The following is a 15,137-nucleotide window of genomic DNA, read 5'->3' as shown; positions in this document are numbered from 1 at the left end:
TGCGTTTAAAATTAAAAACATAAATTAAATCCAATCTTTCGGAGGATTTCGTAAGCTGAAAGTTTGCTAAAGCCACCAAGAAAATTTTTCCTAGACGAAAAGGGGAATTGATTAAAAATGGAATGGTAAAAGCTCTTTTTTTTGTAATAATTTATATTTTGTGACCATAGTAAACTTTTTAAATGTGGAGGCCCCTAAAATGTGGGGGCTCGGTGCCGTGACCTCAGAGAACCCACCTAAATCCGGAACTGATTGGAGGAACCTGCTGATCGGAGACCGCCCAGGAGCGCCTCCCTTGAGATCCGTTTGTTTCACATGATGCAATGTATAAAATTCTATTACATACCTTAATTCTTAGGCTTCTTAGGTGTTCTTCTGTGATGGATGCGTAGCATTACGGTAGACTAGCAGATCAGTAAACCAAGAGATCAGGATCGAATCTTCAACTTGGCACAATTCAATTTGACATTCATATATTTTTTCATATTTTTAATTTTTTTTTTAATTCGAATTAAATACCAATGATTGTGTGAAGAAAAAAGAAAACACAACAATGATCATATTTCATTTGTAATATTTATTAAGAATCAATGATAATTTTATATTCAAATAATGTACAATTATGCGAATTTATTTACAGGTGTTGATGTTAGTTCTGTTCTTGCATTAAAAAAAGAATTTGAATAAAAAACCTTTTTTCAAGGATTCAAATTTCATCTTTAAGAATTTAGATGAGACAATGAAATAATGCAAACACAATGCAAATACACAATGGAATTGTCCGAGCTCCTGGCTGGGAATTCCGTTACAATCTAGCATTTTTTATAGGGTTTATGAATGGTTCAAATTTTAAAGAAAATCTTGAAAATTCTTTTCACTAATTAAGTCAACACATAAGCTTAACTCTTTCGCATTCTTTGGGACTTTGGACACTCAAAAGAAAATATGGATATTTTGTGATTTTCTTACTATTTAGAAAAGATCAAAATTTAATTCTCGTGGATGATTAAAAACTATAAGAATGTTGATACATATCTAGAATATTTTTTTCAGGAACCCTATTAATTCCTGAGCTGAAAGATATTTTTTTATGGAAAAAATCGTGCAAATGGCTCGATATCTTACGGTCCGGAAAGAGTAAAGCACAGCTTTATTTTTAAATTTCCTTTTTAAGTAAAATTACATTTATTAAATGGTGTTAGTTCATAGAATTCACCGTAAAAACTTATTATGTACTCAAATTGCAATCTTAATTTCAATTACTGCATCTCTGAGTAATTTGATTATTTTCAGATTATCCTCTAGGAGACTTAAAAAAATATACATTCTTCAAAAAAAAATTGTAATTATCCTATTTTGTCAAATTGAACACTACTTTTCCGAATTTCAGGAAATAGTCTTATTTTTTAGTCTGAACTATTTTCATCATCACTCTCTGTTTTTGTTTGCATGGATTTTCTTTTCATCCGTGAATACTCTTCCACTTCCTAGATAAAAAATAAATTCTCGTGATATTTTTCTAATAACTTTTTTTTTTTTCAAAAAAAAAATATTGTCTTACCTTTGGTGTTAATGTTTTGAGATACCGCTCTAAATCCTCCATATACTTCTGACTGAGGTCCCTTATGATTTCAAAATATTCCTTCTTCTGTGACTTTGTAACCTTGCTCCAGGCTTTCTCTATTTTTTCTGGAGCTCCAGTATAAACGTATTTACAGAAGTAATCGTAAACAGAGCTTTAAAAATAAAAAAAAATTAGAACAACCCATGTTCTTTCTATTAAATAACAAGAAATATAAGACTAAATTTAATACACACTGAGAAAAAAAGAGGGTGCGATTAACTTTTTTCCTCACAACTAAACACTTTTTAGGTGTAAAAATATATCAACATTTTTTAATGTTAATTTTACACCTTTTTAAGAGTAAAATTAACATGAAAAAGGGTAATTTTGACCCCTAATACACCTAAAAAGGGTAATATTTATACCGATTTTGGATCAATACTGCAGGGTAAAATTAACATTTCAAGAATGTTATTTTAACGTTTTCGGATTTCTCTCAGTGCAGTTACAAAAAATCAAGTTAATAGTATTTTATTTGGAAAATAAAAAATAGGGTCGAAGGAACACCCATTGGCACGTTAAAAACTCGTGTCGTAACCTATTAGCATCCTATTTCTATTTGGGATAAGAAATTTGAACACCTATCCTTATAGGAAAAAGTAGATCAATGAAAACTTTTAGATACATTAAATAAATTAGACCCTATCTAGATTATTAATATCTTCAGAGTGTGTTTCATTTAGCTGTCACAATAAAAAAATTTAGGCTTTACTACAAAAATTTTGTTACAAAATGTAAAAAAAGTAAATCTTAACAATGATGAGGGAAAGCTTAAAGCCTTAAATCAAATTATTAACAGTCCAAATTAAAGTCTTTCTCTTCTGAGTCAAACCTTAAAGACGCTTTACATATTAAGTGAAACCTTTGCAGCTTCGTACAATTGCAGCTACATAAAAATCGATTTTTTCGTATTTTACTAAATAAATCCAACCCTTTGCAATATATTCTAGGATTACAATAGATGTGATATGAGAGAATCACATCAAATGGAATGTAAGAATGAAGTGAAAAAATGGTTTTCCAAGTGTCACAAAAACATGTCTTAGTAAAATACCATAAAATTAATTTTAAAACGCATGATACCTCCTACAGACGGTTAAAGGAAATAGATGGAAGTTCCATCTAAACACTCTGATGTGAAAATTTCATTATTCAGGTGTAGTGTTTACAGTGAAAATATGGCGTACGTAAGTGGACAAATTTTGTACGAATCTGAGTAAATCGGGGCAGCTTTGTAAAAATTTCCACTAAATTTTAATTTTCCTTTAGAAGGAAATACAAGGATTTCCAGGAATTTTGTGAAGTGGAATTACGAACTTATTAAGTAAAATTTTTTTTGGCATAAATGGTATAATAGATTGGACTTCTGTGACATTTATTAAAGAATCTTAAAACTTGGACATCATTAGTACGAAGCTGCAAAGGTTTCCCCTACAAGCTGATCTAATAAATTTTCAGAATAGTTAAAGTTCTAAAAGATCTTTACGATTGGCCTTGAATTTGAAAGGGACCTTGAGAACTTTGATATTTCCATTTTCAGAATAATAATTTTCAGCTTAACCCTTTAAGGGCGAGAGGGTTAAAAATTGAGGGTCAGAAAAAATCACTTTTTTGCGACATTTTAGACCAAAACACGATTTTGGATGGCTGTAGGAAAAATTTTATTTTTGAGTCACCGGTGACCCAATCGACCTTAAAGGGTTAAAGGATCAAAGAAAGTAAACAATTTAAAATTAAAATTTTTCTAACAGCATTATCTGCTCAATCTTTGCTAAATTTTAAGCAATTAGGGTAAATTAAGCTAATTCAAAACCTGCTCCAAATGGAAATTTTTCGCTAATCCAAATGGAAACGTCACTGTTTTCATGATAAATACAGTACTAAATTACTATATTTATATATTTTCTATATCTCAGTTTCATTATTTAGTTAATTTTGCTCCAAATATAGCGAAAATCTATTCATATTCACAAATTTTAATTTGTTAATTTCTCAGAAAAATTAAAAGTGTACCTTTTCACCATCGAATTTTTCATCGATCGACCATGTTTTCCAATGAAAAACACAATGAAGTGACCATTGTTTATTCGTTTTGTTTAATATTTATGTCATATTTCTGGCTAATTTTAGTCAAATTAAGTACTAATTTTTATTGTTAACGGTACGTGAAGTTTTCAAATGAAATAATTACCTATTTCGTGAACAAAAAGGGTTTTCCTGAAGTGTCTGCAAATGCTTCAATAGGAAATCCCGGAAATATGATTTTTTTGGAGAGATTTTCTTATTGTTTTAGATGGGAAAAGAGAAAAGACCAAGAATAAAAACAAATCCTGCACTCAAGAGCAACTCAGCAAGGTTTTGGAAGTCTGTCGTCGCGATTTCACTTACACTGTTCGTCTCCAATTAGAAACTTTCCCTTGTCTCCATTTGGATTAATTTGTTCCCAATAGAAGCATTTTACGCTCGCGTATTTTTCTTGTATTTAAGAAGTTTTCAAATTATATCTAAAGAATTTTCACTAAACAGTAACATTCTAGAAGAGTCAAGGAGCAAATTTATGTAATTCTCTTCAGAAAAATATAAACTTAATGTGTTGAATCTTCTGTCAAAGTTAAAGCACCTGGAAATGGTTTTGAATTAGGACATTTACCCTATATTTAAAATTCGCTTTTAGTAATGGGAGTTTCAAAATTTCAAAGTTTGAAGATATATATCAAAATTTCTCAAAAACTATTTTTTTTAATTAATTATATTTCCATGAGAATTTTTAAAATTTTAATCTAAAAAGAATTTTGTTTTTGAAATTTACAAGAACGTAAAGTCTTCATCTTGTTCTTTGAAATGATTTGCTAAATTTATAAATTATAGTAAAAATTTATTTATTCATTTTAAATTATTTGATTGGTGATCAATTTACTTATTATTTTATAAATTAGATTTTTTATAAAGAAATTTACAAAAAAAAAAATAAATTAAAATAAGTGGAATTTTCTTACCTGACAGGTTGCTCTGGAGGCGCCATCTTCTGGGCTTTCTGCTCCTTCTTCTTCTTCTTCTTTTTCGTTGGGGACTCTACTTGTCCATTGACGGGAGTTTGAGGAGTTTCGGACGTTTCAGCATCTTCCGGAATTTCCTTTATTTTTCTCTTCTTCGAAAACGACTTTGACACTTCACTCTTTTCAAATTGATCATCAGAATCAAACTCCGTGTCGCTGCTCCTTGGCCTTTTTCTCTTTCTCGACCCCTTTTTGGAAATGACAGGAGAAGGTTCTGGCGTTGATTCCTTCTTCTGACTCTTTCTTTTCTTTTTTACGGGCTCCGGAGAAGCTTCCACCTCTTGAGCCTTTTCCTTCTTCTTTTTCTTAGGAGACTTAAATTTCTCCTCAGACTTGTCTCTAACCTTCTTCTTTTCAGGACTGTCTCGAGTTGATTTGGCTTTCTTTTGTCGTTTCTTCTTCGCCTGCTCGAGCTCAAGCCTCTCCTTGGAGAGAGAATCCAAGAATTCCTGCATATTGGATTTATATTCCCGAAGATTTATTTTGAATTTTTCTTTTCGCTTATTTTTCTCATTCTCTGGCAAATTCTTCCATAATTCAGCCACTTGTATCATAGTCATATTCTTGTGCTCAGCCCAAAACTCTCCAAAAGCAGTTGCTGGATACTTTGGACGTTCCTCATATTCGTCAAGGATTTTCTTCTCTTGCTTCGAAATCGCGGATTTATCACTGTCTTTTGCCAATTTCATTGCTTTCAGGATATACTTCACCTTCTCCTTCATATCCAAACACTTCCACTCTGCCTTCAGCTCAGACAAATCCGCCATTGAACCTTTGAGCATTTTTTTATTCGACCACAAATCAAAGGGAGTCTTCGGTTCGGGATATTCTTTTTCGATGTCTTTCTTCTGCACTAACTTCACTTGAATTTTAGGTTTTACCTTTTTATCAGGAGAAGAGGGGTACACTCCATATTTCTCAAAATATAACTGGTCTGCCTTCAATCTGTAACTCGCTTGTTCTTCTTTCGACAGCTCATTGTACTTCTGCCCTATCAACTTCATCAACTCTTGCTGAAAAGCAAACCGTATGATTCTTACACAACCAAGAAAATCACACTGTTTAATTTTGTGTTTTTTTTTGTTTAATAAAAATATTATTAAATAAAAAAATTGTTTAAAAAAAATAAAATGCTATAGGGTACATGTACCAAATTTCGGACAGCTTGAAATTTCTGGTAGCTTGCAATTTCGGCAACTTTTATTCCGCAAATTTCCATTAATTTTTAGTTTTCGCATACTCTACAGATTTTACAATGCGAAAAATGTCGCTTTTGCGACTGAGACGATGTGAGATGTGAAAAAGACATTGGAAGAGTTCCGGAAGGGCAAAAACCTAGAGGATCAAGGTGACCGAAATATTTCCCAAACCTTGCCAAAATGTGTTTGGCCACTTCCTGATCACGAATAGAATAGGGTGGCGGCATTACTTATGGCCAGTCTATACTTGTGGCCACCTCGCAGATAACTTCATTTATTTCCCACAAATTAATTTTAAAGAACCACAAAATTAGGAATATTTGATGTACTATCATTAAACGAAAATTTTAAATTGATTTCCTTTAATATTTCGGTACAATACTAATCAATTTATGTAAAATATTTCACTGATGCGGATGACGATTATAAATACGCCAAATTGCTAAGAAATTTACTAGCTATCTCAAAATTTTCAACAACTAAATTTTATATTTTTAATCGAAAATATTTAGTACTATTTTTCAAAACTTCTTTCCATAATAACTATATGTCCTTTTACTATTGAATTTTAATAAAATTTTAACAATAAATATAAAATTTAGATGAGGCCATAAGTTATGACGAAATTGATAGGATTATGGACTTGTGGCCACGGTATTTGGCGTGTGGCGCCCTCACACCATATGTGTAACTATTTTGATTTGGAGAGTTGTCAATTTTATTGTTTTTATTCAATAGTTCAGTGTTTTCTGGCAAACATCTGATGAAATTTAAGATAAGTGATGAAATGGTTTAAAAATAGATGTGGGGTATAATCTATTTTCAAAATCACTCGAGAGTTGCACATTTTATCTCATAAATTTGTATTTTGTTACAGATAACCTAAGTTTTCTTTTTTCTCTCTTTTAGGATAATGGTATCAGTAAAAAATAAATAAAAAGAAACCAAAAACAGCCTCAATATTGAACTCACAGTTATTGAGAGGCATTGATAATGGAATGACCGCGACCAGAGTATTTCAGGTGTATCAGATTCCTCTCACAATTCTCCTCAATAAAGTCTCCGGGAAGGGTCCGGAAGATATATCTGATCACGGAGGCTTTTACAATGCCCTTAGAAAAGGATACAGAGAATTATGGGGAGGGTTTTTTATGCAGTCAAATGTGGATTTTTTATCACGAAAAAACGGATTGTTGGTCTCAGTGAAAAGAACAGATAAAAGCAATGAATAGTGCAATGATACAATCATAAATAAAAACTATAAAAACTTAACAAAAGAGTAATAAAAACCTTTCAAACTGCTTAAAATCTTTTTCTTTTCCTTTTGCACTTAAAATATTTTATTTTTGGATTATTTTGCATCATATTACGTTATGGCCATTAGTCATTCCACGAGCGGCCATATGTTCGTAAAAGTGGCCACAAGTTATGAAATTTGCATTGTTGGAAAAATCACACTTTTTCTGGGGCTTAAAGGAATTTTGTACTAAATTTACCCGGATATATCGAAAGGAGGTAGTTAAAATAAAGTATAGTTAAAATTTTATCTTTTTTGGTCAAAAAGAAAAGAAGTTGTGAGCAAATGTCCTTAATGTGGCCATAAGTAATGCCGCTACCCTATATAGAATAGTCAAAAAAAAATTTCTTAAAATGGCCATAACTCCAGTTCTAATTGTCAAAATTTAAAAAGTAAGGGCGTTTTGGAAAGCTCTCGCGAAATGCCACTTCCCCTTATAACATCACAAGTTCATAAAACCACCGCTAGGGGCGCTATTATCAAAAAGAAAAATTTACAATTTTGTAAGTTAAATAACTCAAAAATTCCTTTGTGCTCGGGCTGAAATTTTAGTATGTTGTAGCCGCAGATTATACCTATCGAACAAAAAAATACTTAAGTCGATCTAAAACCCCTGACCCGAGCTATAAGGGGTCAAAGTTCGAATATTGACCGGCCTCTATCTCCGGTTCTAATTAACATTGTGAGCTAAATTTTGGGTTTTTGCTTTCGTCTCGATGAGCACTTTCAGATGGAAGTTCAAAAAGTCATCACAGGTGGCGCTGCGATATCGTCAAAATTCATCGAAATTCAAACTCATTTTTCTCAAAAATTCCTTTGTGCAAGTTAATGAAATTTTAGAGTCTTGTGGTCCAGTCTAGGACGTTTCCAAAATGGTGCAAATGTGCGCTGTGGTTAAAACAGAACCGAAGATATGGGGGGTCAAATTTCACAAAATTCAAAAAATCATATCTCCGGTTCTATGTGACCGATTTTGATGAGTGAGGGCTTAAACGAAAGATCTCACCAAATGCTACAACTTTCTAGAATATTTGAACTTTGTGAGACCAACACCAGGCGCGCCACAGTCGAAAAACCAATTTCAATATCACATAACCTCAATTATCTCGACTGTCGCTGAACCGATTTTGATGATTACTTTGACATAATTGTAGAGGACATTTGTCTCTACATTTCGTCCATACATCATTTTCCGCTCAGACTACGCTATCACTCCGATTTTGCCGTTTAAGTGTGAAAAAATTGATTTTTCCCATAAAAACGCTTTGAAATCACTCAGATGCCAATTTGACTGCCTCTACTCCACCAAGACACTTACCATAGGGGTTTAAATGGAAAGTCCCACAGAATACAACAATTCTTTGATATAGTTGAAGTTCAACAAATGAACACTTGGGGCGCTCTGGATGAAAAAACAAGTTAAGAAACAAAAAAAAACTCGCTTATCTTGGCTTCTGAGTAATCGATGAGATCATGTTCTATAGGAAAATTATAGAGTACATTCTGGTCTACATTTCACCCATATATTACTTTTGTACCAGTTCATCCAAATCCTTGATATTTTGGTTTAAATACAAAATTTGTATAATTTCACGAATTTGATTCAAGATAACTGAATGGCGTCTCCCTACTTCAGCATCAAATCGAATTTGCATGCACTCCCAGTTAGCTCACGTTAAGAATCTCACCTACAATAAGCTGATCTAGGCTTATCACTAGCATTTTTCAAATTTTTTGCGATTTTGCAACCGATTTCCAAGTGACGAAACCAAACAAATGTTATCGGCTTCGCAATCTTATGCTGTAAAAGCCATTCAAATGTTAATTAGATGACGAACTCATACAAAAAAGGTAGCACTTAACGCCGGTATTCCACATTTTTGGATTTTGGTGTACTTTTTAAATTATAGTACGGTACTTCACGGTATTTTTAGCAAGCTAAATTAATTCTCTATACAACTTATGCGTAAAATTAAATAGAGTTCTTGATATGAAGCTTGGAATCGGTGTAAAATTCCAATTTTATGATTTCAATTTCCAAAGGTTAAAAAAAATACTTACATTGCTGTAAGTAGGATATTTCTCCCGGAACTTCAAGTGCACGTCCTTCACATAAACTGGAAAAGGATTTGACGTTCTTCTTTGCCTCCTGGTAGTAGGCTCAAAAAATCCAGTTGTAAGTGCTACACGAGCTGCCTGTATCATTTCCCTCAGATTCCTGTGGCTTCTGAGTTTGTTCAACACCGTGGTCACCTTTTCCTTTGACACTTCCGGAGGGAGAGTGTCCCATTTGACTCTCGAGAGACGTTGCTTATACGTCATTGCATCAGTGTCCGGAAGGTGCGTTTCCAGGATGTCGAACATTTGGTAGAGGTGGTCTTTGTCTTTTTCACTGAAATCTGCAATAGGAAAGGCCAAATAAAGTGTCCGGAAAGCTACAAGTAGCATGATGTTTACCTTTTTCAAGAGTATCTGTTTCATCATCAATCTCCTCATCCTCCTCTTGTTCTTCCTCTTCCTTGTCGTATTGTTTTTTAAACTCTGCGCATAGACAAATTCACATAATTAAATCCTTATTGAGGCTCACAGAGAGACAAAATTTACCTTCAAAGAGTTTCTCCTTCTCCTTGGGATCGACAAAAACCGATTTCGCGCGTTGCCGGAGCTTACCCATTTTCAACACAACAATGTTTGTGAGGTTAGGTTGAACTCATAAAAAAACATCCACTTTAGACACGAAAATCACAAGGAATCCACTGATGTAAGTTTATTTTGCAAAACAATACTGAGTTATCTCAATGTTTTATGCAAAATTTGCAGAAAAAACTAAATAAAACACTGTGAAATCGAGAATAAAAACCAACGCTTGTGATGCTTTCCCACTTGACGACTTGAAGTAACACATTTAAATGGCTTACTATGCAGAGTGAAAGGTTTTCATAACTCTCGATATATCGATATAGCCATGCTCACAACCATATCGGTAATGTAGGTATATCGATCTCTTTCAAAATTATTATTCGTTATTATAAAAAGGATAAAAAATAAACTCAATATTAAACTTAGGAAGCATAAAAATTATAAATATGTTTAATTTGTTTATTTTTTTTATGTAAACGAAAATCTCGAATTTCTGAAAAATTAATGCGACTTATACTGAATTATAAGCAATTTTCGCTTATTCTTTCCATGACTTACGGAGACTAAAAATACAGTGAGACCTCGATAAAGCAATCCCCAATAGAGTCAAACTCCAAAAGAGTCAACGTCTTTTTTTTTACTCTACGAACTCCGATAGTGTCAACTTGGACCCAAATTGACTCCGATAGAGTTAGGGTAAGTGTGCCAAATTTCGGCCTAGTTGCATGCAAGCGTCAAAGTCTCAAGTTTAAAATGTAATATTTTAAATACAAATTGATTTACTTTATTCTTTCTTCTGAAAGAGTGTTGCTTGGAACCTTGTAAAGAGTTTACCGTCTTTATTTACTCTAAAATCATTCTTAATACACCTTGAAATGAATAAAAATATAGACATAACTTAGGTGCCCTATTTCGGCCACCTTCATTCTCATAGTTCCTTGCCCTTCGGGAATTCTTCCAATATCTTTTTCACGTCATCTCGTTTGTCGAAGCTACATTTTTGTTATTCTTTTGCATTGTATAATCCCTAAAGTATATAAAAACTAAAAATCGTGGAAATTCGAGGAACAAAAAAGGTGGCCGAAATTGCAAGCTGGCCGGAATTTGGCACACTTACCCTAACTTTTTTTTATTATTGAACTTTTTCTTTTCCTTTCTCTCATATGTGTATATCTTATTTCTATTTTCTGATGCAGATGGCTCATACAACCTGGCAAAGAGTGTTCCACCGTTTTACTCTGGAGGTTGGGTTACCAACGCTAAGACGCCGGTGGCCGCTATCACACAAACATTGAATTCTCTGTACACCTATATCTAGCAAAATTTGGTTTTCAAGAGCTCTAGCTCAAAAGCAGTATTTAAAATAATTAATCATAAATAAAAAAAAAATATTTTTTTATGATTTTTCAATTTTTTTAATAATAATAATAATAATAATAATATTTATTAATCACAAAAATAGGGTCATCCCTCTTACAATTGTGACAAGATAAGTTAAAAAAAAAATCAAAAAATTAAAACCAATTAAAACATTTATGTAAGGTCATGGTCGTCATGGTAATTTTATGATAAAATTCGAATATTAACCGTGTAATAATTTTACAACAAAATGAGCCATTTGACCGATGAAAAGTCCTCTTGTCTATTTGCTTATATACCAGAAACAATTATAAATTAAATTAAAATATTAAACCAGTGATAAGCCCAGGTAAGCTTATAATAACTGAGATTCTTTACAGATGTCTTCGAAATGCACGTAACTCGGGGTGATTGCAACTCGGAATGTGTGAAAATTCGGCAGTCGAAATGGATAAAATTGGCTCAACGCGATTCTTTACTCCCAAAATTAAACTCGCAATCGAATTTTCACATATTCCGAGTTGCAAACACCCCTAGTTGCACTTATTTAGAGGTTACCTGTAAAGAATCTCAGTTACCGTAAGCTTATTTGGGCTTATCACTGGTCATTTTCTATTTTAACCCTCTAACAGTGTTTTCTTTAATGTGCAAAAAAAGATAGTTAAATAATTTTGTCCATGGTAATTAATGGTCCACTGAACTCAAAAATACCATCCATTCTTCATTATCTCTTTCCGTTTGGGCGCCAGGTGAGAAAAGGTAAAGACGGTTAAGATCGCCTGGAGGCGGTCATATCGGTTTAAGGCATAAAAATACTGAAATATTTTTATTGAAAAATAGTGAACGAATAGTAAAATAAATGAATTTTAAACGTTTTTTTATAGATGAATGTTGTATGATTGTCTAAAAAATAATAATTTTTAGGAAAAAAACGTTTATAATTTTTATAATTAGACGTTAATGAAGCTCAAGGTGCTTTAATTAGACTGATTTTAAACTAATAGATCGCAGGCTAGGTATGAAAACGTCATCTTCTTGTATAATTTGAAGGTACTTTGAAATACATTGCTCATCTTCTGGTTTTATTTCACGATCTGAAGCATTAAAGGACGAGTTATGGAACTAATCATCACTGTTGAAGTGTGCTTCTTTATCAATTTCGCTTAATTCGCAGAAAGCGACCATTTTACTCATTCTGGACAGTCTTCATGTAATCTCAATTGTTTTCCATGATTAATATATTGCAAAATAATAATATATTTTACTAGAACAACCAAAACAATTAAATAAAAAAAATCGGTAATTTTTGAAAATTTTATACCTAAACCGATAAGACTGCCCACAAGCGGTCTTACCTGTTAGAGGATTAATTAGTCTGAGTGGGGAAGGCCAACGAAAGAAAAAACTTCATTAAAATCAGTTAATAAACACTAGAGTCCGGCCCAGTTTGATATAGTAAGGGTCGAGGTACAGTAGAGTGGAGTAGGGACGGATGGGACTCATCCTTAGAAGGATCTCGATCTCATAATATTATACTAAAATTTAATCGAAATCGCTTCATAAACAAAGAAAATGCAGTCCGGTCAAGACATTTTTAATTATTATAGCTCAGGTCAGGTAATATCGACCGTGAAGTGCGACCCACCGTTGGAAAGGTCTCCACTTTAGCTATAATGTACTGAAATTTAAAGAAAAAAACACAATCTGTTTTTCGAAATATTCGACATCGAAATTTCGAAAATCGATTGTTCGAATAATCGGACCGTTGATTAAATCGGATGAATTTACGGTCCGAGGAGTTGTCCACGAGAGCTTTCCAAAGCACCAAAATTTTTCAAATTCCGACAATTTGAACCGGAGCTATAGCCATTTGAAAAATTAATTTTTACCCCTTATAGATCGGGTCAGGAGGGTCGGGGAGGATTATTTTTTTAATCGAAAACTCTTAGGCCCTGCTATAACATACTAAAATTTGAGATTGATCAATACCATACGAGATGAGTTACAGTATCAAATAGAGTACAGTATCAAAATGACATTATAACGGTGCTGCCACACTATGATTTTCACAATTTGACTTTAAATTCAATTGAGCCAATTGAGCATTATAAGATTTCTAGAATTTACTTGAAAATTCTCACAGCCAGGATACATTTTTCAAGAAATTTACTCAATTTTAAATAAATATTGCCGCGAGATTTTTAATTGTGAATGACTCCGGAAAATGTGTGATAGTACTTAAAATGTCTTATAAGTCACTTATCTGTTATTCAGAAGGATCCCCAAAGCCAGAAGAAAGATTTGTAGGGAAAAGGCTGATGAAGCGACTCTCATGCATCTTGTTGAAAATCTTTATGAAATCATAAAAACAGGAAATTTCTTGGTAGGGGAAAGTACTCTCCCTTCGAACGTTCATGCCTTCGAATAATGTGAATTTTCTTTTAGTTTTCTTAAGAGACTTACACATTTCTATTAAATATTAGGTAGCTTATCATCAATTATTGATAATTCCGTGGTAATTTAGTGTAAATCTTTAACGAAAAACAAGAGAAATTCACATAATTCGAAGGCATGAACGTTCGAAGGGAGAGCACTTTCCCCTACTTGTTTAATTGCAATAAAATTGAAATTAATGACCAATTTTAGCATTTTATTTTGCTGAATTCAAATTTAATTGAGCAACCACAAAATAACGCATAGAAAGAATTCATCTGAAAATTAAATTGAATTTACAAATTGAAAAAATCCTAGTGTGAAAGCACGGTAACTAGGACAAAACATGGCAAATTTGAGCATATTTGCTTCACTCGAAAACTTAAAAAAAAATGTCGATAAATTTTTTCAAAGTTAACTGCTGCACGAATTGAAAAGTAGTCAGATCTTAAAAGAGCCGAATTAGCGAGATTTTACTGTATTGATAAATCAAAATTTAGGGGTATTCCAAAATAGCGGAAGGGGGTGTGGGAGTGGGGCTGATATCACCAACTGTTAGCCACCTATTGATATTTAACCCTTTAAGGACGATTTGGTCAGAGGTGACCGAAAAATAAAATTTTTCCTACGCCCTTCTTAAGTTATGTTCTGCACTAAACAGTCAGAAAAAGGGTTTTTTTGACCCCCAATCTTTGACCCTCTCGGTCTTAAAGGGTTAACCTTTGCCGAAAACCGTTTGTTGATATCTCTTTCCGTTCTCTTTTTAGAAGCGTTTGTACTCCGGACGGAACGGGACCTCCACGAAAATCTATATTTCGCGTATGATATTCATGATCTTTGAGTGTCAAAACGTGTAAATCCAAAATTTGGGCTCGATCTGACGAAGTCGGATTTCACCTGTGACCACAAAAGCTGAGATTGTAAAGAATGTCAGCTAAAATGCGTATGATGAATGCTATCGTGTAACGAACAACTGAGTCATTACACCATGTCCAGCGAGTGAACCGTGAGTGGCATGTCGGGTGATCGCGGTGATCGCGTCTATTGATTGATACGCAATCAATTTCTAGGATCGCCTTGATCGGCAACGTTGGCAACCAAAGTGATTTACATTATTACTCCCAGATGTTTTGAGTCAGTGACACATATTATCTATTCCAAAATGGATTTATAGATGAAGGCGGGGAGTTCCTCGAAGATCCCAAGTCGCTATCTCTCAAAGTTTGGCTTTGCCTTGCTTCCGATTGACTGGACAATCGGTGTGACATCATTTTTCTGAAATCCTGTATATATTAATGGAAAAAAATGAAAAATATTAATGTCCTCTCTGTGGAGTTCGCGGAATAAAATAAATGGAAAAAATTCTCTCATTACTGTAGTACCATTAGCTTATTACATTTTTAATTACTTCACAGAAGTCGAAAGTTTTTACACCTCAATCTGGAGGATATTTTTTGCAACACATTTAATTTTAATTACGAAAATTGATGATATAAAGTGCAATTTTTGTTTGAGTTTTAAATATCAAC

At 33.1% G+C, this 15,137-nt stretch overlaps 1 protein-coding gene across 1 annotated transcript; it reads right to left on the bottom strand.

The window, feature by feature from the left end:
* Positions 1 to 554: 554 nt before the first annotated feature.
* Positions 555 to 10,087, bottom strand: LOC129805263 (nucleolar transcription factor 1-like). The gene is made up of 6 exons (XM_055853045.1): positions 9,781 to 10,087; positions 9,634 to 9,717; positions 9,238 to 9,575; positions 4,621 to 5,693; positions 1,562 to 1,736; positions 555 to 1,487 (listed from the first exon to the last, which is right to left on the bottom strand). The coding sequence occupies exons 1-6, from the start codon at positions 9,848 to 9,850 to the stop codon at positions 1,407 to 1,409; spliced, it is 1,821 nt and encodes a 606-aa protein (XP_055709020.1). The 5' UTR covers positions 9,851 to 10,087; the 3' UTR covers positions 555 to 1,406.
* Positions 10,088 to 15,137: the final 5,050 nt, after the last annotated feature.

This window comes from Phlebotomus papatasi, chromosome 3 (assembly GCF_024763615.1).
Source record: "Phlebotomus papatasi isolate M1 chromosome 3, Ppap_2.1, whole genome shotgun sequence".
NCBI lineage: Eukaryota > Metazoa > Arthropoda > Insecta > Diptera > Psychodidae > Phlebotomus > Phlebotomus papatasi.
This window is presented reverse-complemented; position numbering and strand designations above follow the sequence as displayed.

Bases quoted from the DNA above. Each gene is read 5' to 3' on its own strand.
- LOC129805263 (XM_055853045.1), bottom strand. From the start codon at position 9,850: ATGGGTAAGCTCCGGCAACGCGCGAAATCGGTTTTTGTCGATCCCAAG. The intron at 9,718-9,780 runs GTAAATTTTGTC...GTCTATGCGCAG, and splicing joins GAAGGAGAAACTCTTTGAAG to AGTTTAAAAAACAATACGAC. The intron at 1,737-4,620 runs GTAAGAAAATTC...TTATTTTTAAAG, and splicing joins CCTCCAGAGCAACCTGTCAG to CTCTGTTTACGATTACTTCT.